Raw genomic sequence first — 21,694 nt, forward strand, 5'->3', positions numbered from 1 at the left:
TTCAGGGCACTTTACTAGTGTTGAAAATACGGAAGAGAGAATATTAAAGTATTTTCCAATAAAAAGACCTCCAAACACAAATATACTAGAGCCACTCTTCTTAAGACACCGTTATTGTTTAGCATTTGCAAATGGGTGTCTTAGAGTTGTCATTACATATACTCAGGGTTATTACTCTGCTACATAAACCAAAGGCTGTTTAATTTCTCCACCAATAAGAGAAAAATTCCATATCACCACTCAGGTCTCTTACCAATACCTGTGAGGTATAAGCAACATTCTGAAACCACCCTCTAAAGGGAAGAGTTTTTGTCAGATGGAGAAAGATAGGATCTGGACGCTTGGACCAGAAGATCAAGGCCTTCCTTCACTACCATTCCATATCCAAGAACTTCTCCCCAGTTGGAAGCCAGTCATCTAAAAATAAAAATGCCAGTTTATGCAATTTTTGAGAACATTCTGTTTGTTAAGTTTCATGTGGAGAAACGAGAAGAAATTATCCCACTTAGAGAAAGTTTACTTAATTACAGGTTGGCCAGTAATATGTTTCTAAGTGCAGAGAAGAGCTTGATTTGGAATTTTAAGTAAAATTGATTTTCAAAACTTAGTTGAATTCAAAGATAATTTTAAAAACTGCTTTTAGTAAAGTAAGAGCCGAAATAATACTGTAACTTTAAACTTTCAAACTCATTCTTTTCAAACTTTGTAGAAGTATTTTTTTTTAATTAACTTCACTCTTGGTTAAGTTCTCAGTCAAGGGCTATGTGTTTTCTGCATATGAATCTTGATGTATAGAAAAGAATTAAGTAATATTTTCTTGATCTCATTGTGAAAGTATTTATCAAATTATGTTTTTTTAAAAACAATTATCTCATAAACTAGTTTCACTTAGCCATTTGGGAAAGGGGGCATTTTGCTGTGCTACAGGTAAGACCTACACCATATTCAAAAGACACTCTGAGGAATGTTCTGTACATTACAAGAATATTTTTTGCTTTTTTTGTTAGCAGTTCTCCTAGACACTTCTCCAAGTGGTTGCTGAAGTATTCGGCAAACAACGTATCTTTTTTTTTTTTAATAAATTTATTTATTCATTTTTGGCTGTGTTGGGTCTTCGTTGCTGTGCGCGGGCTTTCTCTACTTGTGGAGAGCGGGGGCTACTCTTCATTGCAGTGCACGGGCTTCTCATTGCGGTGGCTTCTCTTGTTGCAGAGCATGGGCTCTAGGCATGCGGGCTTCAGTAGTTGTGGCACACGGGCTCAGTAGTTGTGGCTCGCGGGCTCTAGAGTGCAGGCCCAGTAGTTGTGGCGCATGGGCTTAGTTGCTCCATGGCATGTGGGATCTTCCCGGACCAGTGCTCGAACCCATGTCCCCTGCATTGGCAGGTGGATTCTTAACCACTGCGCCACCAGGGAAGCCCCAAACAACGTATCTTAAAAGGCAGCAAACTCACTTTCAGAGCAGTGTTCCCATAATTATAAAAAGGAATAAATTGGTAATTTGTTGTTGTTGTGTTACTTTTATTTTATTTATTTATTTATTTATAATTTTTATTGGAGTATAGTTGCTTTATAATGTGTTAGTTTCTACTATACAGCAAAGTAAATCAGCTATACATATACATATATCCCCTCTTTTTTGGATTTCCTTCCCATTTAGGTCACCACAGAGCATTGAGTAGAGTTCCCTGTGCTATACAGTAGGTTCTCATTAGTTATCTGTTTTATACATAGTATCAATAGTGTATATATGTCAATCCCACTCTCCCAATTCATCCCCCCCCGCCGCCCCCCACTCTTGGTATCCATGCGTTTGTTCTCTATGTCTGTGTCTCTGTTTTTCTGCTTTGTAAATAAGATCGTCTATACCAAGTTTTTCAGATTCCACATATATGCATTAATATATGATATTCTTTCTCACTTACTTCACTCTGTATGACAGACTCTAGGTCCATCCACGTCTCTACAAATGACCCAATTTCGTTCCTTTTTATGGCTGTAATATTCCATTGTATATATGTACCACATCTTCTTTTTCCATTCCTCTGGTGATGGACATTTAGGTTGTTTCCATGTCCTGGCTATTGTAAATAGTGCTGCTGTGAACATTGGGGTGTATGTGTCTTTTTGAGTTATGGTTTTCTCTGGGTATATGCCTAGTAGTGGGATTGCTGGGTCACATGGTAGTTCTATTTTTAGTTTTTTAAAGGAACCTCCATACTGTTCTCCAAAATGGCTGTATCAATTTACATTCCCACCAACAGTGCAAGAGGTTTCCCTTTTCTTCACACCCTCTCTAGCATTTATTGTTTGTAGATTTTGTGATGATGGCCATTCTGACCGGTATGAGGTGATAACCTCATTGTAGTTTTGATTTGCATTTCTCTAATAATTAGTGTTGTTGAGCATCTTTTCATGTGTTTGTTGGCCATCTGTATGTCTTCTTTGGAGAAATGTCTATTTAGGTCTTCTGCCCATATTTTGATTGGGTTGTTTGTTTTTTTGATACCAAGCTGCACGAGCTGCTTGTATATTTTGGAGATTAATCCTTTGTCAGTTGCTTCCTCTGCAAATATTTTCTCCCATTCTGAGGATTGTCTTTTCATCTTGTTTATGGTCTCCTTTGCTGTGCAAAAGCTCTTAATTAGGTCCCATTTGTTTATTTTTGTTTTTATTTTCATTACTCTAGGAGGTGGGTCAAAAAGGATCTTGCTGTGATTATGTGATTATGTTTAATTTATGTCAAAGAGTGTTTCGCCTGTTTTTCCTCTAAGAGTCTTATAGTATCTGGCCTTACATTTAGGTCTTTAATGCATTTTGAGTTTATTTTTGTGTATGGTGGTAGGGAGTGTTCTACTTTAATTCTTTTACATGTAGCATAGAGGATTATGTTATATTCCTTTTCTGTGAGAAGGCAGACCTGAAAGGACATCTGATCTACTAGCCTACTTTCTTATGCATGGTTATGCATCTAAGTCTCCCAATATAGATTAAATATGTCCATGTTCTATTTTAAGATATCCAATGATAGAGTAGTTTTTCAATTATAAGTAGTTTAATCAGTTCAGTTATACGATTGTATTGAACAATGTCTTTTTGCTCTCTGCTTTACAACAATTCTCAGTCCAGTGAAGGAGGCACTGAAATTCCGATTCAAGGCAAAATAAAACCATGGTACTTAATGTTTTACTTAATACCACTTTATGTATTTGAATCAGTTAAGCCTTTTGAAATAAATATTTAATTATTTAACTGTTAATAGATACTGAAAGAATAATATTAAGATACAAAAGGAAAAATTAAATCCTCTGCTAAGAAATACAGTATGAAGACTAGCAAGGCAGAGGTAAGAATTTTGCTGGTGTTGTGTGTAATTTCCATTTAATTAGTTTTTATATTTTTGTGTTTGGCAGTGATGTGCTAGTCTTAGTAACAAAATTGGGAAGATCACTAGTATCATTTGGGGGCACTTAGATTCACTTTGCATCTTGAAGGAAATATTGAATTAATAGAATTTATAATTTAAAACTGAAGAAGATACTGTCTTTAAAATACTGACACCATGTTCCATATGTAAGAATTTTTCTGATGTTTCTTCAGATTTTTAATGAAAGTATTATTGTAAAAACTAAAATGAACTTTTGAAATATTTCTTTTATGTCTTATTTAATATAACAAAAAGCTCAGTTTTAATCTGATTATGAAGGAACTCTTGCTTTTCAGTTTTTATATATGACCTTTTGTTGTGAGCAGTAGCACTTGTAATCTATTTGCAGCCCTCAAGTCTGAACTTGTTTAGAGTTTAAACATGTGTGGACTTGTTAACTCTCTAAAAAAATAAATAATTGACTTGCTAATGTTTGCTTCCTCGTAAGAGCAACCTAGTTTATGAAATTGAAGGGAAATTTTGAGCCAATGTGAAATCGCTTGAACTTGAGTGAATATTAGACTAGTTCATAAAAATGAGTTCCCCTAGGATGTGTTGAAAGAAGAGGTCCTTTAGGTCTACACTGTGATGGTTCAGTAGTAAAATACATATACCTCCCGCTTAGAAGACCAGGGACTAAATCTTACTTGCTGCAGCTTTTTTTGGAGCAGTGTGTTGTTACAGCAAGAATACTGGATTAGTATGAGGAGGTCCTTATTCTAGCTCACTGTGACCTTGAGCAAGTCTCTTAGCCTCCTGGGGCCTCCCTTCAATTTACTCATCTATTAAGTGTAAGAGTCAGACAAGAGTCAGTGGTTTCCATTTGGAACCCCAGAGATCTTCAGGCCACTGGGGCAGGGGAATGCTCTATCCTATCACCCCCCCTGCTTAAACTGAGAAGCTTGTTGCTATCTGTATGGAATGAACATGGTAAAATCCATAAAAAAAGTGACTGAAGACATTTGGAATAACCATCATCTGCCATGTTTAAGACACAGATCTGAGTGGTTGGCCAATTTGAAATCATGATTCTGTTCACCAAACTGGTCACTCTGAGATTTCTATTGGTATTTTATGAAATTGCCCTGCCAATTTATCTTTTTCTCTAATTTTTCCTGCCAAAGACTAGTTATAATAAATACAGTACAAGTTTGATGTTGTTCTCATTCCTTTATTTCACTGGAATAAACAAAGTTCTGTATCTTCATTGGAACATATTTGATTATTTTTATTCGTTTGTTTATATCTTCAAAATGTTACCAGTAAAATACATTAAGCTGGTTCACATCTTCATGTTTTCTAGGTACTTTAATGTCTATTTTTTTATTAGCCATTTAAAAAATTAACATTCAGTGGCTTTTTATAAGCCATTTTGTTTTATATATCCTTTGTATTTTGTGTTTGAGATTTGCTCCCATGCAATATATAGTATCTTCAGGTTTTTTCCTCACCATGGATTCCTTCTCTGGACCCTAAAACATGCTGATATCTTCATAATAAAAAAAAAAAAAATTGTTTTTTCTCAACTTTGTTCCCCCCTTAAGGTAAACCGCAGCAAACTCTTATGAGAGATTAGACCAGCTCTTGCTTCCACCAGCTTTGGTTTCTGTTTCGGTAGTACCAAAGCTGCTCTCTCTAAGGACAGCAGTGACCTTCCGATTGTCAAATCCAGTAGCATCTTCTCAGTCCTTGTCCCGTTTGACTTTCTAGACAAATAGCATTATTGAAGTCTCTCTCTTTCTGAAACATTCTCTTCTTGTCTCCTGGAACATCTCTCTCCTGTCTTTCTCTGACTTCTTTTTTACGCAGGTTCTTCTGTTGGCTTATGCTCCAGCTGTGTTTGTCCTTTTCTCACTAAATATTGCTCCTAAAGCAAATGTGTCTACTTCCAAGGTTCAACTCTCACCTTTCTACAGTGACTCCTAAGTCTCTACAGACCCATATTTTCAAAAGTTGACTTCTCTCCTCCACATAGCCCGTTAACACTTCAGACTAATCATTTTTCATGCTTACTCTGTATACTTTCTCCGAATTTTTTAGTATTTCTCTTAATGACTCTTCTGTCCTCTAAGAATCATCTAAGCTGGAAACCCAGAGTCATCTTTTACTGCTTTTCTTTCTTTCTTGTCTTATACATTCAGTTTTTTCCAACCTGTGACCAGCCCCCGTCCGTCTTTAACATTTCTTATCTGGGCAATTGAAATAGTATTCTAACCAGACTCTTCTCCTTTTCCAACCCTTCCTCTGCATTGCTGCAGCTTGCTTCCTGATCACACATTTGATATTATCTTCCTGCTCAAAAAAACGATTTACTTCCCCATTATTTATAACAAAAAAACCCTGGTTCCTGAAAAATTTAAGACCATTCACAACTTGGATCCAGCCTACTTTCTAGCGACCTTTTTTCTGCTCTCTCCCCTACCTCATCCTTGCTTCGCCACGTACTTGCACCCCACAAAGCTCCCTTGATTGCCCATCGTATCAGACTATCATCTTTCCTCAGATTTGTCAGATTCTCTGTATCCATTAAAAGGAAATGTCCCTAGAATGCATTTAATTCCTTAGATAAAGATGCTATATTACATAGGTATTTTTAGTTTTTTTAACACCAGTTGTAAACTAATATTTCTTGCTTCCATAACTTCATCAAAAATATCATTTATTTTCTAGACTACATTAATTTTATTTACTGGCTTTGTAATATCCATTGTACTGTACTTTATCTGAACTCAGTTTGAATTCTAAGATCATTTTGAACTCATGAATATTTAAACTGTTAATCCCTATTATCAAGACATTCAGTTGTTTTTTTAAAAATTTTATTTATTTATTTATTTATGGCTGTGTTGGGTCTTCGTTTCTGTGCGAGGGCTTTCTCTAGTTGTGGCAAGCGGGGGCCACTCTTCATCGCGGTGCGCGGGCCTCTCACTATCGCGGCCTCTCTTGTTGCGGAGCACAGGCTCCAGACGCGCAGGCTCAGTAATTGTGGCTCACGGACCTAGTTGCTCCACGGCATGTGGGATCTTCCCAGACCAGGGCTCGAACCCGTGTCCCCTGCATTGGCAGGCAGATTCTCAACCACTGCGCCACCAGGGAAGCCCAAGACATTTAGTTTTGAATATGTGGAATAATGTAAGTAAATACCAGTCTAGTTGTTGTTTTTCAGTTTTGAAAATAAAAATGCAAAATGAAATTGTATTTGCTGCTATGCTAAGAATTAGATAAACCTATGTAGTAGCAAACATTTAAAGTCATTTTCTCTAGGGACTTTCCTAGGGTGGTCCAGTGGTTAAGACTTTGCCTTCCAATGCAGGGGATGTGGGTTCGATCCCTGTCGGGGAGCTAAGATGCCACATGCCTCACTGGCCAAAAAACCAAAACATAAAACAGAAGCAATATTATAACACATTCAATAAAGACCTTAAAAAAAGAAAAAAGCTCCACATAATGTCATTTTCTAGAATGCAGTTTTGGATTCTTCAGCCAGTGACTTATACAGAGGAGGTGCTTAGTGAATCTTGAATTGTGCTGGGACTTCCCTGGTGGCACAGTGGTTAAGAATCCACCTGCCAATGCAGGGTACACAGGTTCGAGCCATGGTCCGGGAAGATCCCACATGCTGCAGAGCAACTAAGCCCATGCACCACAACTCCTGAAGCCCAGGAGCCTAGAGCCCGTGCTCCACAACAAGAGAAACCACCGCAGTGAGAAGTCCGCACGCCACAACGAAGAGTAGCCCCCGCTCGCTGCAGCTAGAGAAAGCCCGCGCGCAGCAACGGAGGCCCAAGGCAGCTAAAAATAAATAAATAAAATGTTGAATTGTGCTGCGTTCAGATCTTGTATCTGAAACCGCATCTGATATCATGACTACATGAGATTGAGAGACTTCCATATGACACCAGCTACTTTAGCAAGACTTTTTAATAAATAGCTCTTATTCTCCTGGGTGATTGTATCAAACTGAATGTTTATTCCAGGTACTTTGGAAATTACAATTTCTTGTGACTTTAATTTGTTAACTTTGTACAGTTACTGATAAGAAATATGTACTACTTGTAATAAAAGAATAGGTGATTCCTCTTCAGGAAATTTCATTGTTCGATTGTAGCATGCTGCCCACAGATAAGTACTGTATTCCCTGGCAGTGATAAATAACATATGCTTTTATTTCAGTTTAGAGAAAACGCTTCTAAAGCTTTATCTTCTGCCCATGTAAACTCAATTTTCTTCACATAAGAAAAAAGGCTAGTGTGGAAACACAAGTCCATATTTAAAATTAGAACTGCTTATTAGTCTAACTTTTCCCAGGATAGCTATTACAAAAGTAGCAAGTTGCAAAAAGATTTTAGTCCCTTTTGCTGTCCAGCCGAGCAGGTGATGCTGCCCAGTACAGTGCTTAGAAATGAAAGGGTCTGCTCCATGCAGAATCAAGCACTTCTGTCGTTCCATACACCTGGAAGATCCCGTTACACAACGTTTTCTTTTCATGTTGTTGTTTAGATATTTGTTTTTCATTACACCATGTGTAATGTCCTTGAGGATAGGAACCAAATCTTGCCACCTATGTGTCTCCATTACTTAGTAAACCCTACGTGATGGGCATTTAGTAAATATCTGTTGAAAGGTGTTTTAAATTTTTTATCAAAGAAAAAATACTAATTATCGAAAATATTAATTTCTGCCAAGCCCTATTAGCTAGCATAGCATTATTCTTCCCATTCTTATACCTGGTAGGTTATCAAATAATATTACATTCTGTATTTGCCTATTTTATTTGTTTTGTTGCAGTGTTAACTAAGACACCTTATAGTTCCAGTGATTTCAAGTTTTAATTTGATTTTATTTTGTAACCTTTTTTTTGTTTTACTATAATTATTATAATTGATTTATACCTTTAAAATAGTGTTATTCTGGTTACAGATGAATGTAAACCCTCTTATTCTGGAAGTGATATACCAAGAAGTGACAGTAGCATGTGGTCCAAAGTAACTGAGGAAGGAACGGAGCTGTCACCGCAGCTCATGAGGAGTGGATTTACTGGAAATGAAATAGACCCTGAAAATGAAGAACTTATGCTGAACATTAGCTCTCGACTACAAGCGGCAGTTGAAAAACTCCTAGAAGCCATAAGTGAAACTAGTAGTCAGGTAACCTCCTTATGTTGCTAATATATACTGAGTTGGAAATAGGTTTTCTTTTAAGCCAGGGAACAAGGACTAAATGTTTTCTCTCTACTGTCTCACAGAAATCTAGTTTGGTTCCCCTTTAATAATTGGTTGTCTTTGTGACAACCAATTGCTGATGGAGTCTTTGAATTCTAAAATTCAATGTTTTAATCTTCAGATTTTTCTAGACTCTTACACATTACTTTTTTTGATACCAAAAGAGATTTTTAACTTTACCGTTGTATGAAATACTCTATTATAATACGTATTATTTATTTGAAGGAATGGTATAAGGAATCTCTGAAACAAACCGTGTGCTCAAGTATGTCATAGCACTACTATTAAATATAACAGACCAAGCCTACAATTCCTTCCCGTGATTTTTGCTTTCTTTTCACAAATATGATTAGAATACCTCACTTCACTACCTTGGTAGGAAATTAGAGTGAGGGACAGTTTCTACATTAAAGTATTGTTTTCATAGAACTTTTGAGAGTATATACCATTGTATTTATACCTTAACTTGCAATTTTCTCTGTCTATAAAATTTTTATACCCTGTATAGTAATTGTCTCTTAAGTACTCTATGCAGAATTTTAAAAATTGTTTGCTGTTTTAAAATGAAGTAATTTCACTTATTTTAAAAATCTTTAATTTAACTGTAGAATCACAACTCTCATGTTAGTCAATGAGTGCTTCATTGTCATCAGCTACAGGGCCAGTATATTAACATTTTTCACTGATATCTTTATTCAGAGTATTCTAGATCCATGTGCATTTTAAACAAAAGTTGAGAAGTTGAAAGAGTATCTTTGATCTCTTGTTATTTCTGATGTCTGGCCTCCATTGATGCTACTTTTTTTTCTTTAAGAAATTATTCTGTTTCTGCAGTAGCAATGACTATTGGATGTATCAAATTTGACAAATATTGTTATATATATTGTGTTTTAATGCGAGATTCATTTACTTTTAGGTTAAGTTAGTGATTATACACCATTTCTTGAGTCATCTCTTGTTTAGTGACCCTTGAAATAATTTGTTAACCTCCTACTGTTTGGTTAACATCATTATAAATCCATTATTCTTCTTTTGTCTCTTGATAAGTTGCTGTTGGCATTAAACCAAGAAGGCATTATCAAAACAACATATATTTCCAGTGAAATATTTGTCCTCCAAATAGATTTCAGCTCTGAAAACTGTTATCTTAACCAGAGTTTTCTTCAGGTTCATTCTTCTTTCTTGGAAGACAGTCTAAATTTTCTTCTGTGATATAGTATGGATCATATCTATCTTTGAGAGGAAAAGAATCCTAAAATAACCACACATTGCAGTGAGAATTCACTGATTGGCCAGGGGAATATATCATAATATATCTACTGTTAAACTTCTGGATGGCACCTTGATTGACTGAACAAACTAAGGTATTCATATGCAGTTAAATAGGTCTCAAAAATTCTTCCATAGATAAATTCTGAAGATATAATATATGATATATAGTTATATTACAGAAGAAATTGCTATCTTTGGGTAATTCTTGTTTTTTTGAAGCTTTCTTTTAAATCAGGTGCAAAATGATTGAAAAGCTTTTGCTTCAGTAACTCAAATTTCCTTGAGCATCCACAAAGAACTAAAAGAAGTGTAGTATTCCTGAAAACTCACATCTTTGTGTATTTACTAACAGAAAGGATGACTATTTACACAAACAATGATAGGGGTCCCATCTTTACTAAAAGCACACATAGTAAGTGCTGTTAAGGAAATGGCACCAACTAAAACCAGCCTCATTTATGTATTCATTTAATAAGACATTAAATTATACTCTTGGATCAAAGAATTATAATGCTTACTGCATTTTTCTTCAGCCTCAGGTGTGGTAGACTTAAGCTCAAACATTGAAATTATGAATGCTGTGTCATAATGTGAAATTCCATAGCTACAATGAAAAAACACACATTTTCTACTAAGATTTGGTATCTTTTAAAGTCTTTACTTTTTAAAATTAACATAAGCCCTGGATTGGCTTTCTTTTAGAATGCTTATGCGTAAGCCAGTTTAACAATATGCTACTCTCCTTAGTAAACTGAGCCAATTCTGGCATTTTCAACTGTTGCTTTTCAGCACTTTTAATGCTTGAATGCATATGCATCATAATTATTCCTTTTATTCTATGAAAGTCATACAGATGATTCTATAATGAATTTCCACATGATCTTGCTTTTTTTTTCTTTTTTGCTTATTTCGGCCACGTTGGTATTTAATTTCTGTATTTATCTTCTATACCATGAAAACAGCTGCTAATACTTTTCCTTTTTTGACCACTATTAAATACTTTTGACCTGGATCTTGAGCTCTGTTAATACTGTTGCTACTACCTGATACTCATTGTAATTTATGGACAATCTAGTTAATGCAATATATTTGTCATTTGACAAGCCCCATGGAAAAGGGTAAATAAATCAGAAGTGATCAGTGGTTGGACTTGTTCCTACAGGCTACTGAGGAGAAACTTTCCCCATAATCCATTAACACTGTCAACAGACAAGTGCGGGAGATCCACCTGAAACACTCAGTCTTCCAGGCTAAGATTACAGCTTATCAAATCTGCTTCTGTGTCTAGGTAGTGAGGTACAGTAGGAGCCTGATGATTCTCAATTTGTTAAATACTAAAGCAGCAATATGTTACGTAGATTTTACTGTATTGTTTTAGTTTAAATATCACTGAATAGATCACAGAAATTTTGCCCAGAGCAGTAAGTAGTTCTCAGTGTGGTCTCTTAAGCAGCAACATAAGCATCACTAAAGACTTGTTCTGAATGTAAATTCTCAGTCCCCACCCCAGACCTACCGAATGATGGGGCCCCAAAACCTGTATTTTAACAAGTCCTTTAGGTAATACTAATACAGACTAAAGTTTGAGAACCACTGACCTAGAAATTATTATTATAATATTCACATTATTCTAGCGGAATTTTGAAGTGTTCTACTAATATCTGTTATATAAAAGGTTGAAGTAGTTGTTGACACTTGATATAAAAATCATTTTTCTTAGATGAATTATATTTTTAAGGCAGTGGGAATAGGAGCTCTGTAAAATTTTCTTTAAATTTAGTTCAGTTACTACTCTTCCATGGAGAGATGTTTAAGGACATTGACTTCTTCAGAATATTCTCATTAATAACTAAAATTATTTTGAACATGATGAATATGTTTAACAGATTGATGCAAAATAATGTGTAGTCCTCTGTGAAATGACTAGTATTCCATTTTCTTTTTAATGAGTCATTATTTGGTTCTTCTTCATAATGGAATATTTCCCTTTTATTTTGATTCTTTTTCACTTGTCATAAAAAAATCTAAAACAGAACTGACACTGCTATAACATCTTTTTGCTTGCAGTGAAAGAGAAATTCAGGTAAATAGCTCTGCATAGGATACCCTGAGAGTAGAAAAGAGAGCAGCATCTGACAGTTTAGGGTAAGGTAGGAACAAGGAAAGCTTATTGGAGGACTCGATGCTTTGAGATGAGTCACTCATTCATCAAATTTATTGAACACCTGGTATGTAACAATTGCTCTTCTAGATACTGGAGGTACAGCACTGAACAAAGTACAAAGTCCCTACTCATAGAGGTTACAATATAATGGTGGGGACTAATAATATATAAACGTAGTATGCCAGATGGTGATACCTACTGTGAAGGAAAATAAAATAGGGGGAGGCAGAGCATGATGGGGGAAGAGGACATTTTATGTAGGAAAATTAAGGAAGACCTCTCTGATAATGTGATAGTCAAGCATCTCCCTTAAGGAAGTATGGGAGACAGCCACATAGGTAAGTTGGGGAAGAATGTTTCAGGCAAAGGAATAGTGAGTACGAGGGCCTGAGGTGGTCATTGAGGTGGTCATGTGCTAGTTCTTTGTGTGGTTGACAAAGAGGCCAGAGTAGCTGGAGCAAGAAGAATGGGGAAAGTGTGGGAGACAAGGTCATAGTGATACCTGGGAACCAAATCACATGGAACTTGGAATTTAATTCTTAATGAGATGCAGAGTCATTGGGTACAATTTTTTAACTTGTTATTTTGAAGTAATTTTAGACTTACAGAAAAGTTGCAAAAATAGTACCAAGAGTTCCCATGTACTCTTCACTCAGCTTTGCCTAATGTTCACATCTTGCGTAACCACACTATAGTTATCAAAACTTAGAAATTAAAAGTAGTACAATACTATAAACTACAGACTGTTTGAATTTTACCAGTTTTCCCACTAAAGTCCTTTTTCTGTTCTAGGATCTGTTCCAGGATTGCACATTGCATTTAGTTGTCATGTCTTCTTCATCTTCTCCAGACTCTGTTAGTTCCTGAGTCTTTCTTTGCCTTTCATGACCTTGACACTTGAAAAAGACTAGCCAGTTATTTTGTAGAATATCCCTCGGTGTGATTTTGTCTGTTTTCTCATGATTACATGAAGCTTATTCATTTTTGACAAGGATACCACTGAAGTTATGTGCCCTTCTCTGTGTGTCAAATCGAAAGGCACATGTCTTATTACAGGTGCTGTTAATCTCGATTACTTGTGGTGTCAGCTGGGTTTCTCCACTGTTTGATACTATGCAAATTTCCTGTTTCTCTTTAAACTTCCATCCACTAATCTTAGCATCCGTTGGTAGATCTTGCCTGCACAATTATTACTGTGGTGTTCCAATGGTGATTTTCTGTCATCATTCATTCATCATTCCTTCATTTATTGATTGGAATTATTCTGTAAGAGCTGTTTCTTTTTTCTTTTATTTATTTATTTACTTATTTTTATTTTTTGCTGTGCGCGTGCTTTCTGTGGTTGTGGCAAGTGGGGGCTCCTCTTCGTTGCAGTGCGTGGGCTTCTCATTGAAGTGGCTTCTCTTGTTGCAGAGCACGGGCTCTAGGCATGCGGGCTCTAGAGCGCAGGCTCAGTAGTTGTAGCGCATGGGCTTAGTTGCTCCACGACATGTGGGATCTTTCTGGACCAGGGATTGAACCTGTGTCCCCTGCGTTGGCAGGCGGAGTCTTAACCACTGCACCACCAGGGAAGTCCCAAGAGCTGTTTCTTCACTCACATTTATTTACTTAACTAATCGAGTTTCATATGAATTCATAGCTATTAATTTTTTTCAGTGGTTTATAATCCAATACTACAGTAGTTTGTTTTGTTCCAGCTTTGGCAGTAAGAACTCTTTCAGATTGGCACCTGTGCACTTTCAAAGTGCTTATTCTTTTGAGCATTTGCACTATCAGAGACTCCAGGCCCATCTTGTATTTTCCCTGCCCCAGCCCTAGAATCAACTACTTCTCCAAGGAATTCAAGTTCCCTTTATTGGAGAAAGATACTTAGAAACCAAGACCTGGGTGCTATATGTGCTTATTGTTAACTAAGGTGTTATGGTCCTCTCAGCAGAAAGTTTGAAAATATATGTAGTATATTAACCCTTGCATATATATTTATTTCTATATCTGTATATATCATAGAAGTATAATTTCATATCGATACCTCCAATTCCCATCTAGTACCACAGCATTCTTTCTCCCCTTTCCCCTTTCCTTTGTAACTTTGTTCTCCAAAGGCGAGAAGCAAGGCTCTCATAATCTACGGTAGTTTTATTTATTTGTTAACCATTTATACCCATAAAGTAATTTCATACCCATATATACCCATAAAGTAATTTTACAGTTGCTAACCTATATCCCTGTGAAAAACAAATTTACTAACTAGAGTACAGTAGTTTTTGGTCTTTAGCCTTACAGTATACAATCAAAATACTGTTTTTCAAAGTATCATAGGTTAACTCTTCTCCCCACGCCTTTAGTGTGGTTTTGTTATTCACTTTTAATACAATAAGAATTATTTATTATAGTTTTTATTCCATTTTGGGTTCCCCCACACTTTGGTTAATTTTTAAAAAATTTACATACAGTAAATTTCATTTGTGCGTAGACAGTTCTTTTGGTTGTGACAGATGCATAGAGTTATGTGTCTACCACCACAATCATAATACAGAACATTTCCATCACCCTAAAATTCCCTGGTGCTCCTCTGTTCTTTTATAGTCAGCCCCTCCTCCACCTCCTGCCCTTGAAAATCACTAGCTGCTTTCTGTCCCTATAGTTTTGTCTTTTCCAGAGTGTCATTAATGAAATCATACATTATGCATTATTTTGGGTCTGGTTTCATTGTCTTAACAAAATACATATAAGATTCATCTATGTGTGTTAATACTTTGTTTCTTTTTAGAGCTGAGGAGTAGTCCATTGAATGGATGCACCTGTTTGTTTATCCAAAGGACATACAAATTGTTTCCAGCTCTGTGTCATTAGAGATTTTTTCAGCAACTGATCTAACTTACATTTATCAAAAGGATCACTTTGACCACCTTGTTAAATATAGACTGGGGGGATGGAGGGGTGCAGGACAGAAGCAAAGAAATCAGTTGGAGAACTTGCCCAGGCTTATAAGTTAGGTGTAAGTTAGAATTTGAATCCAGGCAGTCTGGCTTCAGGGTCCATGCTCTTAACTGCCACTTTTTCTGCCCTCTGAAAATGAAAGGAGTGAATCATTCTGTCAGTTACTGCTGACAGGTCATGTTATAGCCTGAGGAGTAGATTTTGAAATCTGGGAGGTGTGCGTTGGGGGCGGGGGTGGGTGTGTCATTGGTTACTTTACAAGAGCAGTTTCAGTGAAGTAATGGAGATGAAAGCATAATTCAAGAGAAAATGAGAGGGAAAATGAGTCTTTTAGGTAAAGACTTACAAGACAAGTAGAAGCTAAGTGGGTGGGTCAAGAAGAAAATTTGTGGCAAATGGCATAGCATGTTGGTATAAACCAGCATGATGTGTTTGAGGATACTGGGTAGTTTTGTGTTTTAAACATCCAGGGTGGAATGTGGGGAACAGAGGGTAGAAGGATAGCAGTGGTTATTAGCACATAGTCCCTTGAGGGCTTAGTTAAGGAGTTTTAACTTTATGCTGAAAAGTGTGGGGAGGCATTGAAATATTTTTGGTAGAAAATAATAATATCAAATTTGTGTTTTAGAGAGAATTCCTCTGGCAACAGTGGGGTGGATATATGGGCAGGAAAATAGTGAGGAGAGATGCTGAATGTGCAGAAACAGGAGACTCTTAAAATATTCCAGTGAAAAGGGATAGAAATCAAGTTAGGGCAAGAGGGAAGTGATTTTAAAACTTGTAGAAGTTGAATTTGATAGAAGTTCGTGTGACATTGAATGTAGGGGGTAAGGAAGGGGAGAGGAAACCACACGTGAATCCTTGACCAACTAAGTTGTTGGTGTATTTCCCTTACTGAGATGGGGGGTGCAAAAGAAGTGAATAACGAGTTCAGTTTTAGGTAATCTGAGTTTGAAATGCATAGAGGGAGAAGATATTCCCTAGAGTCTAGAGTTTGGGAAACTAGATTGGAAGTTGTCATCATTTTAAAGACATTGGAAACCATGGTTTTCGAGAGTGTACAGAGCTAATTTTTTGTCCTGGTAGAGTGCTGAGATTTAAAAGAGAATAAAGGTAGATAAGTCTACAAAAGATATTGAGAATGAGAGAGGAAAATCAAGAGAATAGTATCATAAAAGCCAGATGAGGAGAGATTTTCCGTAAGTGTCAGATACCATGGAAAGGTAACGGATGCTGAGGATTTAGTGTCCATTGGATATTTCAGTATAGGTGTCATCAATGACCTTGATGAGAACAGTTTCATGGAGTTGATAGAGGAGAAATTCAAAATTCAGACATTTACAGAAATAGAGTTGAAGAAATAGAGACAGCAATTTCATGATACCTGGCCATGAAGAAAACAGGAGACCATTAGCTTGAAAGGGGGAGAATGCTTTTTTTAAGATTCAGGTGTTTATATTGAGTAGCAATGGAAAAGTTGAAGATGCACATCAGAGGGGATGGGCTTTGTGGAGCCAGATCCTTGGGGTAGGTGAGGGTGGAATCTGGAACACAAGTGGAAGGTGTGGCCTTTGGATCGGAGAGACTCTGCCTCCTTTAAGATTGGTCAGAGAAATTATTGCCAGTGATTGTGGGCTTTTGTTTGGGGTTGGGGAGGAGTTTCATTGAAAAGGCCCTGTAGTCTAAGTAAATACTGTCAAATAATCAAGGTTCTTTCTTTCCTTTTTTTTTTTTTTTACTGGTTTGGTTTTATATGTTATATAATTGTAGTGGGACATCATGATTAAGTCTTGTACTTAGTTTTAAGTTTAGAGGCTGCTTTAGGTTCCGTAGATGCATCTTGCTTTAATAAAAGAATTAGTAAGTGTTTTCTTTACTAAGTATCAGGGTATCTGCCTTTATAGCCTGATTTCATAATATCTTTTATGAGTATTTTACTTTATGTATTTGATTTCATAAGTGATTTACCCAATGGCATGTCCAAATCCATATAATAATACATTTACTGTGATGGATTTTACTTCTCTTTTGCTGAGACAGGCTGCTATAAATATTGAATATATTCAGGCTTGTATTCAACCTATTGCAGTTTCCTTTTGGTTGGGATGGCTTTTGTTGGAATAGGAGTAAAATTGCTGAGAGTCTAGTCTCAAGCCCTTAGAAAGTTAATCTCTTTAACATTATCTTTATTTAGTAGTGTCTTTGTGGTTCTGCAGAGAAGTTTTATCTTTGAGAGTGTGGTTTTAGATTCTTTCTCTTTCTTTTTTTTTTTTTTTTTTTTGGCTGCTTTGCGGTGCGGTGCAGGGGCTTTTCTCTAGTGTGGAGAGTGGGGGGTGGGGCTACTCTTCGTTGTGGTGCACGAGCTCATTGCAGTGGCTTCTCTTGTTGTGGAGCACGAGCTCTAGGTGCGCGGGCTTCAGTAGTTGTGGTGCACAGGCTCAGTAGTGGTGGCTCGCGGGCTCTAGAGCGCAGGCTCAGTAGTTGTGGCGCACGGGCTTAGTTGCTCCGCGGCATGTGGGATCTTCCTGGACCAGGGATTGAACCTGTGTCCCCTGCATTGGCAGGCGGATTCTTAACCACTGCGCCACCAGGGAAGTCCCTGTTTCAGATTTTTGATTCTTGGGACAGGTAGAAATAGGAATCAGTCTGTTATGTGGGAAGTAGTGTTTTAGCAATTAAAGTTTTCCAGAATCCAGAGGTACTGTTTAGAGCCATAGGAGATTATTTACCAAGAGATTCTTTCAGGCGTTAGAAGAGAACAGTGAATGAGGAATTTACTCCTGAAGAAATGATTTTTATTATAGGCAACTCTCATGAATTTATTAATAATCATTTTTTAGATTAATGGAACTTAAGGTACTTTTCTATATTTTCTCCAAAAGGGAGCCTTTTTATGAGGATGAAACAGTTGTACTGTAAGTTAAGATTCTGTTTTGTCATTGTTGTGTTTTAAAACATAAACTGTGGGCTTCCCTGGTAGCACAGTGGTTAAGAATCCACCTGCCAATGCAGGGGGCACAGGTTCGAGCCCTGGTCCAGGAAGATCCCACATGCCGCGGAGCAACTAAGCCCGTGCGCCACAACTACTGAGCCTGCGCTCTAGAGCCCGCAAGCCACAACTACTGAGCCCGCGTGCCACAACAACTGAAGCCCGTGCACCTATAGCCCGTGATCCACAACAAGAGAAGCCACTGCAATGAGAAGCCCGCGCACCACAAGGAAGAGTAGCCCCCCACTCGCCGCAACTAGAGAAAGCCTGCGTGCAGCAATGAAGACCCAGCACAGCCAAAAATAAATAAGTAAAAAATAAATAAATTTATTAAAAAAATAAAAATAAAGCATAAACCTTAATAAAGTGTTGAAATACATTTTCCATTAGGTGTTCCTCCCAGTGTGTGTATTATAAGCATCAGGGCTCTGTCAGGGTATTGTAGCCAGGATTCAGTGTATTAAGTAACTTAAAAAAATAAAAAATAAATCAAAATACAAAAGAGAGCAACAGAAGTGGTTTACAAGTTGGGGGAAATATTTCTGGGGAAAAGGTTAAATAGTTTGACATTGTACAATTAAAGTAAAGCTAAACGTAACTCTATACCGCAAATTAATAGCTTTCAAATATACATTAAAATCTTGATTATCTGAAACCAGGGGTAATGAGCTAGTCTGGATAATTAAAAGGGTGTCCTCTTAAAAATTGAAATTATTTTAACTGTTACTGAGTGCAGAGAGTTTTATGTGCTTTCTAAAATTAAAAAAAAAGAATATAATTTGAATTATTCCAATTCAAAGTAATCTATCTGGACATCAATATATATAATATACCATCAGTTAATATGCTGTTTTGGGGAGAGCTATTTGCCCCTATCTTAAATCGTCTTTCCTGCTGTTTTGAGTCTTTTCCCCCTTTAATTTTACTGTTTTCTTTGTGGTTAGTTTCTTAACCTTGACTTATGTTCCTGGTTATAAGGGGGTATACCTTACTTATAAATTTTTGTTTTACATGGATAAACACAGGTTTTACATGCTTTCAAATGTAGGAAAAAATAGACTATCATTTGAATTATTTTAATTCAGGGTCACCTTTCTGAACATCAATTAATATAGTATGCCATCAGTTAATGTACTGTTATGAGGGCTGTTTGCCCCATTCTAAGTCATCTTAATCTGCGGCTTTTTTGAGTCTTTTCCTCCTAGTTTTCTCTTTTCTTTGTCGTTAGTTCTTGGCTTGACCTAATTGTTTCTATTTATAAAGGGATATGTCTTACTTTCAGGGTTTTGTTTTTGCTTCAAATAAGAGAAAATGGACACCAGGTTATGAAAATAAACTGTTATTCTCAGAGGGAGCTGAGAAAGAGTATGTTGAGAGGTGTTTGATATGCTGAACATGGGTCCAGCCAGTTCATAAAGCTGAACATCTAGGATGTTGATGATTTTGTATCTGCTGAAGCCCCAGTAAAGTCAAATTTAGCTGCGCCAGTGGTGTGGTTAGATCTCCATCTTGTACAGATGTTATGATGTTTTCACAAACTAACTGGAGGCGTCACATAAGAAACCATAATAAACAGAAATTTGTCATTACCTAGTCCGGAATTCTAGGAAGCAGCTGCCCCTCCGCTACCCCAGACCATATCCCTGTAGATTCTGAGCTTTCTGTAGAAAATCTTATTTTCTCTGCCCTAATTGTTAACTTACTGTGAAGGGTTTGAGTATTGACTCCTCTAAAGATATTTTGTATAGTGAAAGTGGCTATAAAATTGATTTTTGTTTATGTGCTTGCTTTAGTGTGGGTTTTTCCATAGTAGATAAAGGTTTTGTGAGTTAAGGATATTTAGTTACTGGGTAGAGAAAAGACACCACAATGAAAGATTTTTTCATTTATTTAAAACAACTTTCACTATTGAGGATTTTTAATATTAAAAAGTATGTTGTTCATATTTTAAATTCTGAGAAGCTGTTTTATTCACTATTGCCGAGGTTTCTGGAGCTACCAAAAGGCCATTATACACCACTTGTGCTTTTAAGTTTTAGTCAGAGTTCATAGGATACCTTAAGTGGTATAATTACCAATTATTATATACAATGCAGCTTTTAAAAAGAGGGTTTTTTTTTCCTTAAGAATTACTCTGTAAACAATTCAGTGTGGAAATAGTTTATAACCGATGTTATAAACTATGTATGTTTAGTTACGTAAACTATGTTTAGTTTTAATGACTACTCAAAAGAATGAGTATTATTTTAAGGAAATATCAAAAAGAAATACTTAGTTTTCCAGAAATAGTTATGATTATTGGATATAGTTGAAGAACTAATTGGTAATGTGGACTCAAACCTACTTGTTTTCACATTTTTAAATTAAAACAATTTTTTAATGGAATGGAAAAACACCAGCTTATCTTAGAAGCATTATAAACTTATCTAGATATCCTTTTCAGAGCTCTGACGTGGAACTTGGATCCTGTTAGGCAGGCTTTTTTGTGGGTGTGTAAATTCAGATTCCACCTGTCAGTGTACCTATAGGTAAAGACATTAAATCACACCCTCTGTTCTGACCTTTCCCCAGGGACACTGGCTAGAATTCTTTGGCTCAGCATGAGAGGCTATTTGAATAGCTCAGTTCAGAAGAGCAGGTTGTGAAGCAGCAAGAACAAGGGAAATAATGTTGCAACTACGTTTTTTAAGACTGCTACTATGGAGACTGAAAACTTGACTTTCCCTACCAGGTTCTGCTTGGAAGGCTTTTATTTCCACAGACATATTTTGATACCGGAAGCAGTTTTATTGCTTAGCTAATTAGATATTTATATTTTTAGTCTTCCATTTTTCAACAATTTAGTAATCTAAAAACGTGTTTGCTTGCTTTTAGTTTTGTTTTTTTGTTTTTGTTTTGTTCTGGTTTTTTTGATGAAGACTGATGGAGATCTAGTTTTTTTTAAGTTTGTGGGTTTTTTCTTTTGTTGTTTAGTTGTATGAATTAATTTTATAATGTTTATTTGGTAGTGCTAAGGAGAAATTTTCATACTGCTATGGTATATCTTAATAAACTAAACCGAACTTTTTTAGTGTAGTGGAAAACTGGTACAGCAAATGAGGAAAATTAGCAGCTACAACTTCTAGAATGGATTCTTACAGGACCTTTTTGGCAACTGTCAAACTTAGTGGCTCGTGGTTGGAAGAAGAAGATGAAGACATTTATGAGGTTGAATCTCGTGTGCCTTTACCACATCCTTTTCCTCTGTGTGAACATTTGGATGAAACTAACTCAGTAATTGTTAATACTTCTATTTTTCATTTTATTCATAAAAGAAATGGGCATATATTAAAGCTTATTTCCAAAATTTCCCTGCCTACCCCTCCTTATTCAGTAAGTATAAATATTTGGTTTTTTATAGTTTTATTTTATGCTTCCAGTTTTTTATACATTTAGTTTAAAACTGTAATGAGAAATGAACTTTAAATGTCTTTGGTAAGGGTAAATGGAATAGAATCTTGTTTTCTTCTTGTTTGGTGTGTTACTACTCATTCATCCTGTAATGATTAATGTATTGAAGGGCTAAATTTTGTCCACAAGCCCCAACTTGGCTACGTTTTTCATTCCAGAAAGCAGAATGAGATAATATTTCAGTTCTCCCATGCCAGGCAAGCTGTTTAAAAAGATCCTGCTTGTCCTTAA

The 21,694-nt window shown here is 36.3% G+C and overlaps 1 protein-coding gene across 4 annotated transcripts in view; it reads left to right on the forward strand.

Annotated features, from left to right (window-relative positions):
• Positions 1-21,694, forward strand: part of AKAP9 (A-kinase anchoring protein 9) — a 150,198-nt gene that overhangs the window by 85,187 nt on the left and 43,317 nt on the right. For 3 of the 4 annotated variants that reach the window (XM_036863960.1, XM_036863961.1, XM_036863962.1), the window contains exon 22: positions 8,347-8,573. In XM_036863960.1, coding sequence (XP_036719855.1) covers positions 8,347-8,573 — 227 coding nt within the window. Of the gene's footprint in view, positions 1-8,346; positions 8,574-21,034; positions 21,386-21,694 lie in introns of those variants that run through there. The other variant, XM_036863963.1, reaches the window with a different exon arrangement.

This window comes from Balaenoptera musculus, chromosome 9 (assembly GCF_009873245.2).
Source record: "Balaenoptera musculus isolate JJ_BM4_2016_0621 chromosome 9, mBalMus1.pri.v3, whole genome shotgun sequence".
Classification (NCBI taxonomy): domain Eukaryota; kingdom Metazoa; phylum Chordata; class Mammalia; order Artiodactyla; family Balaenopteridae; genus Balaenoptera; species Balaenoptera musculus.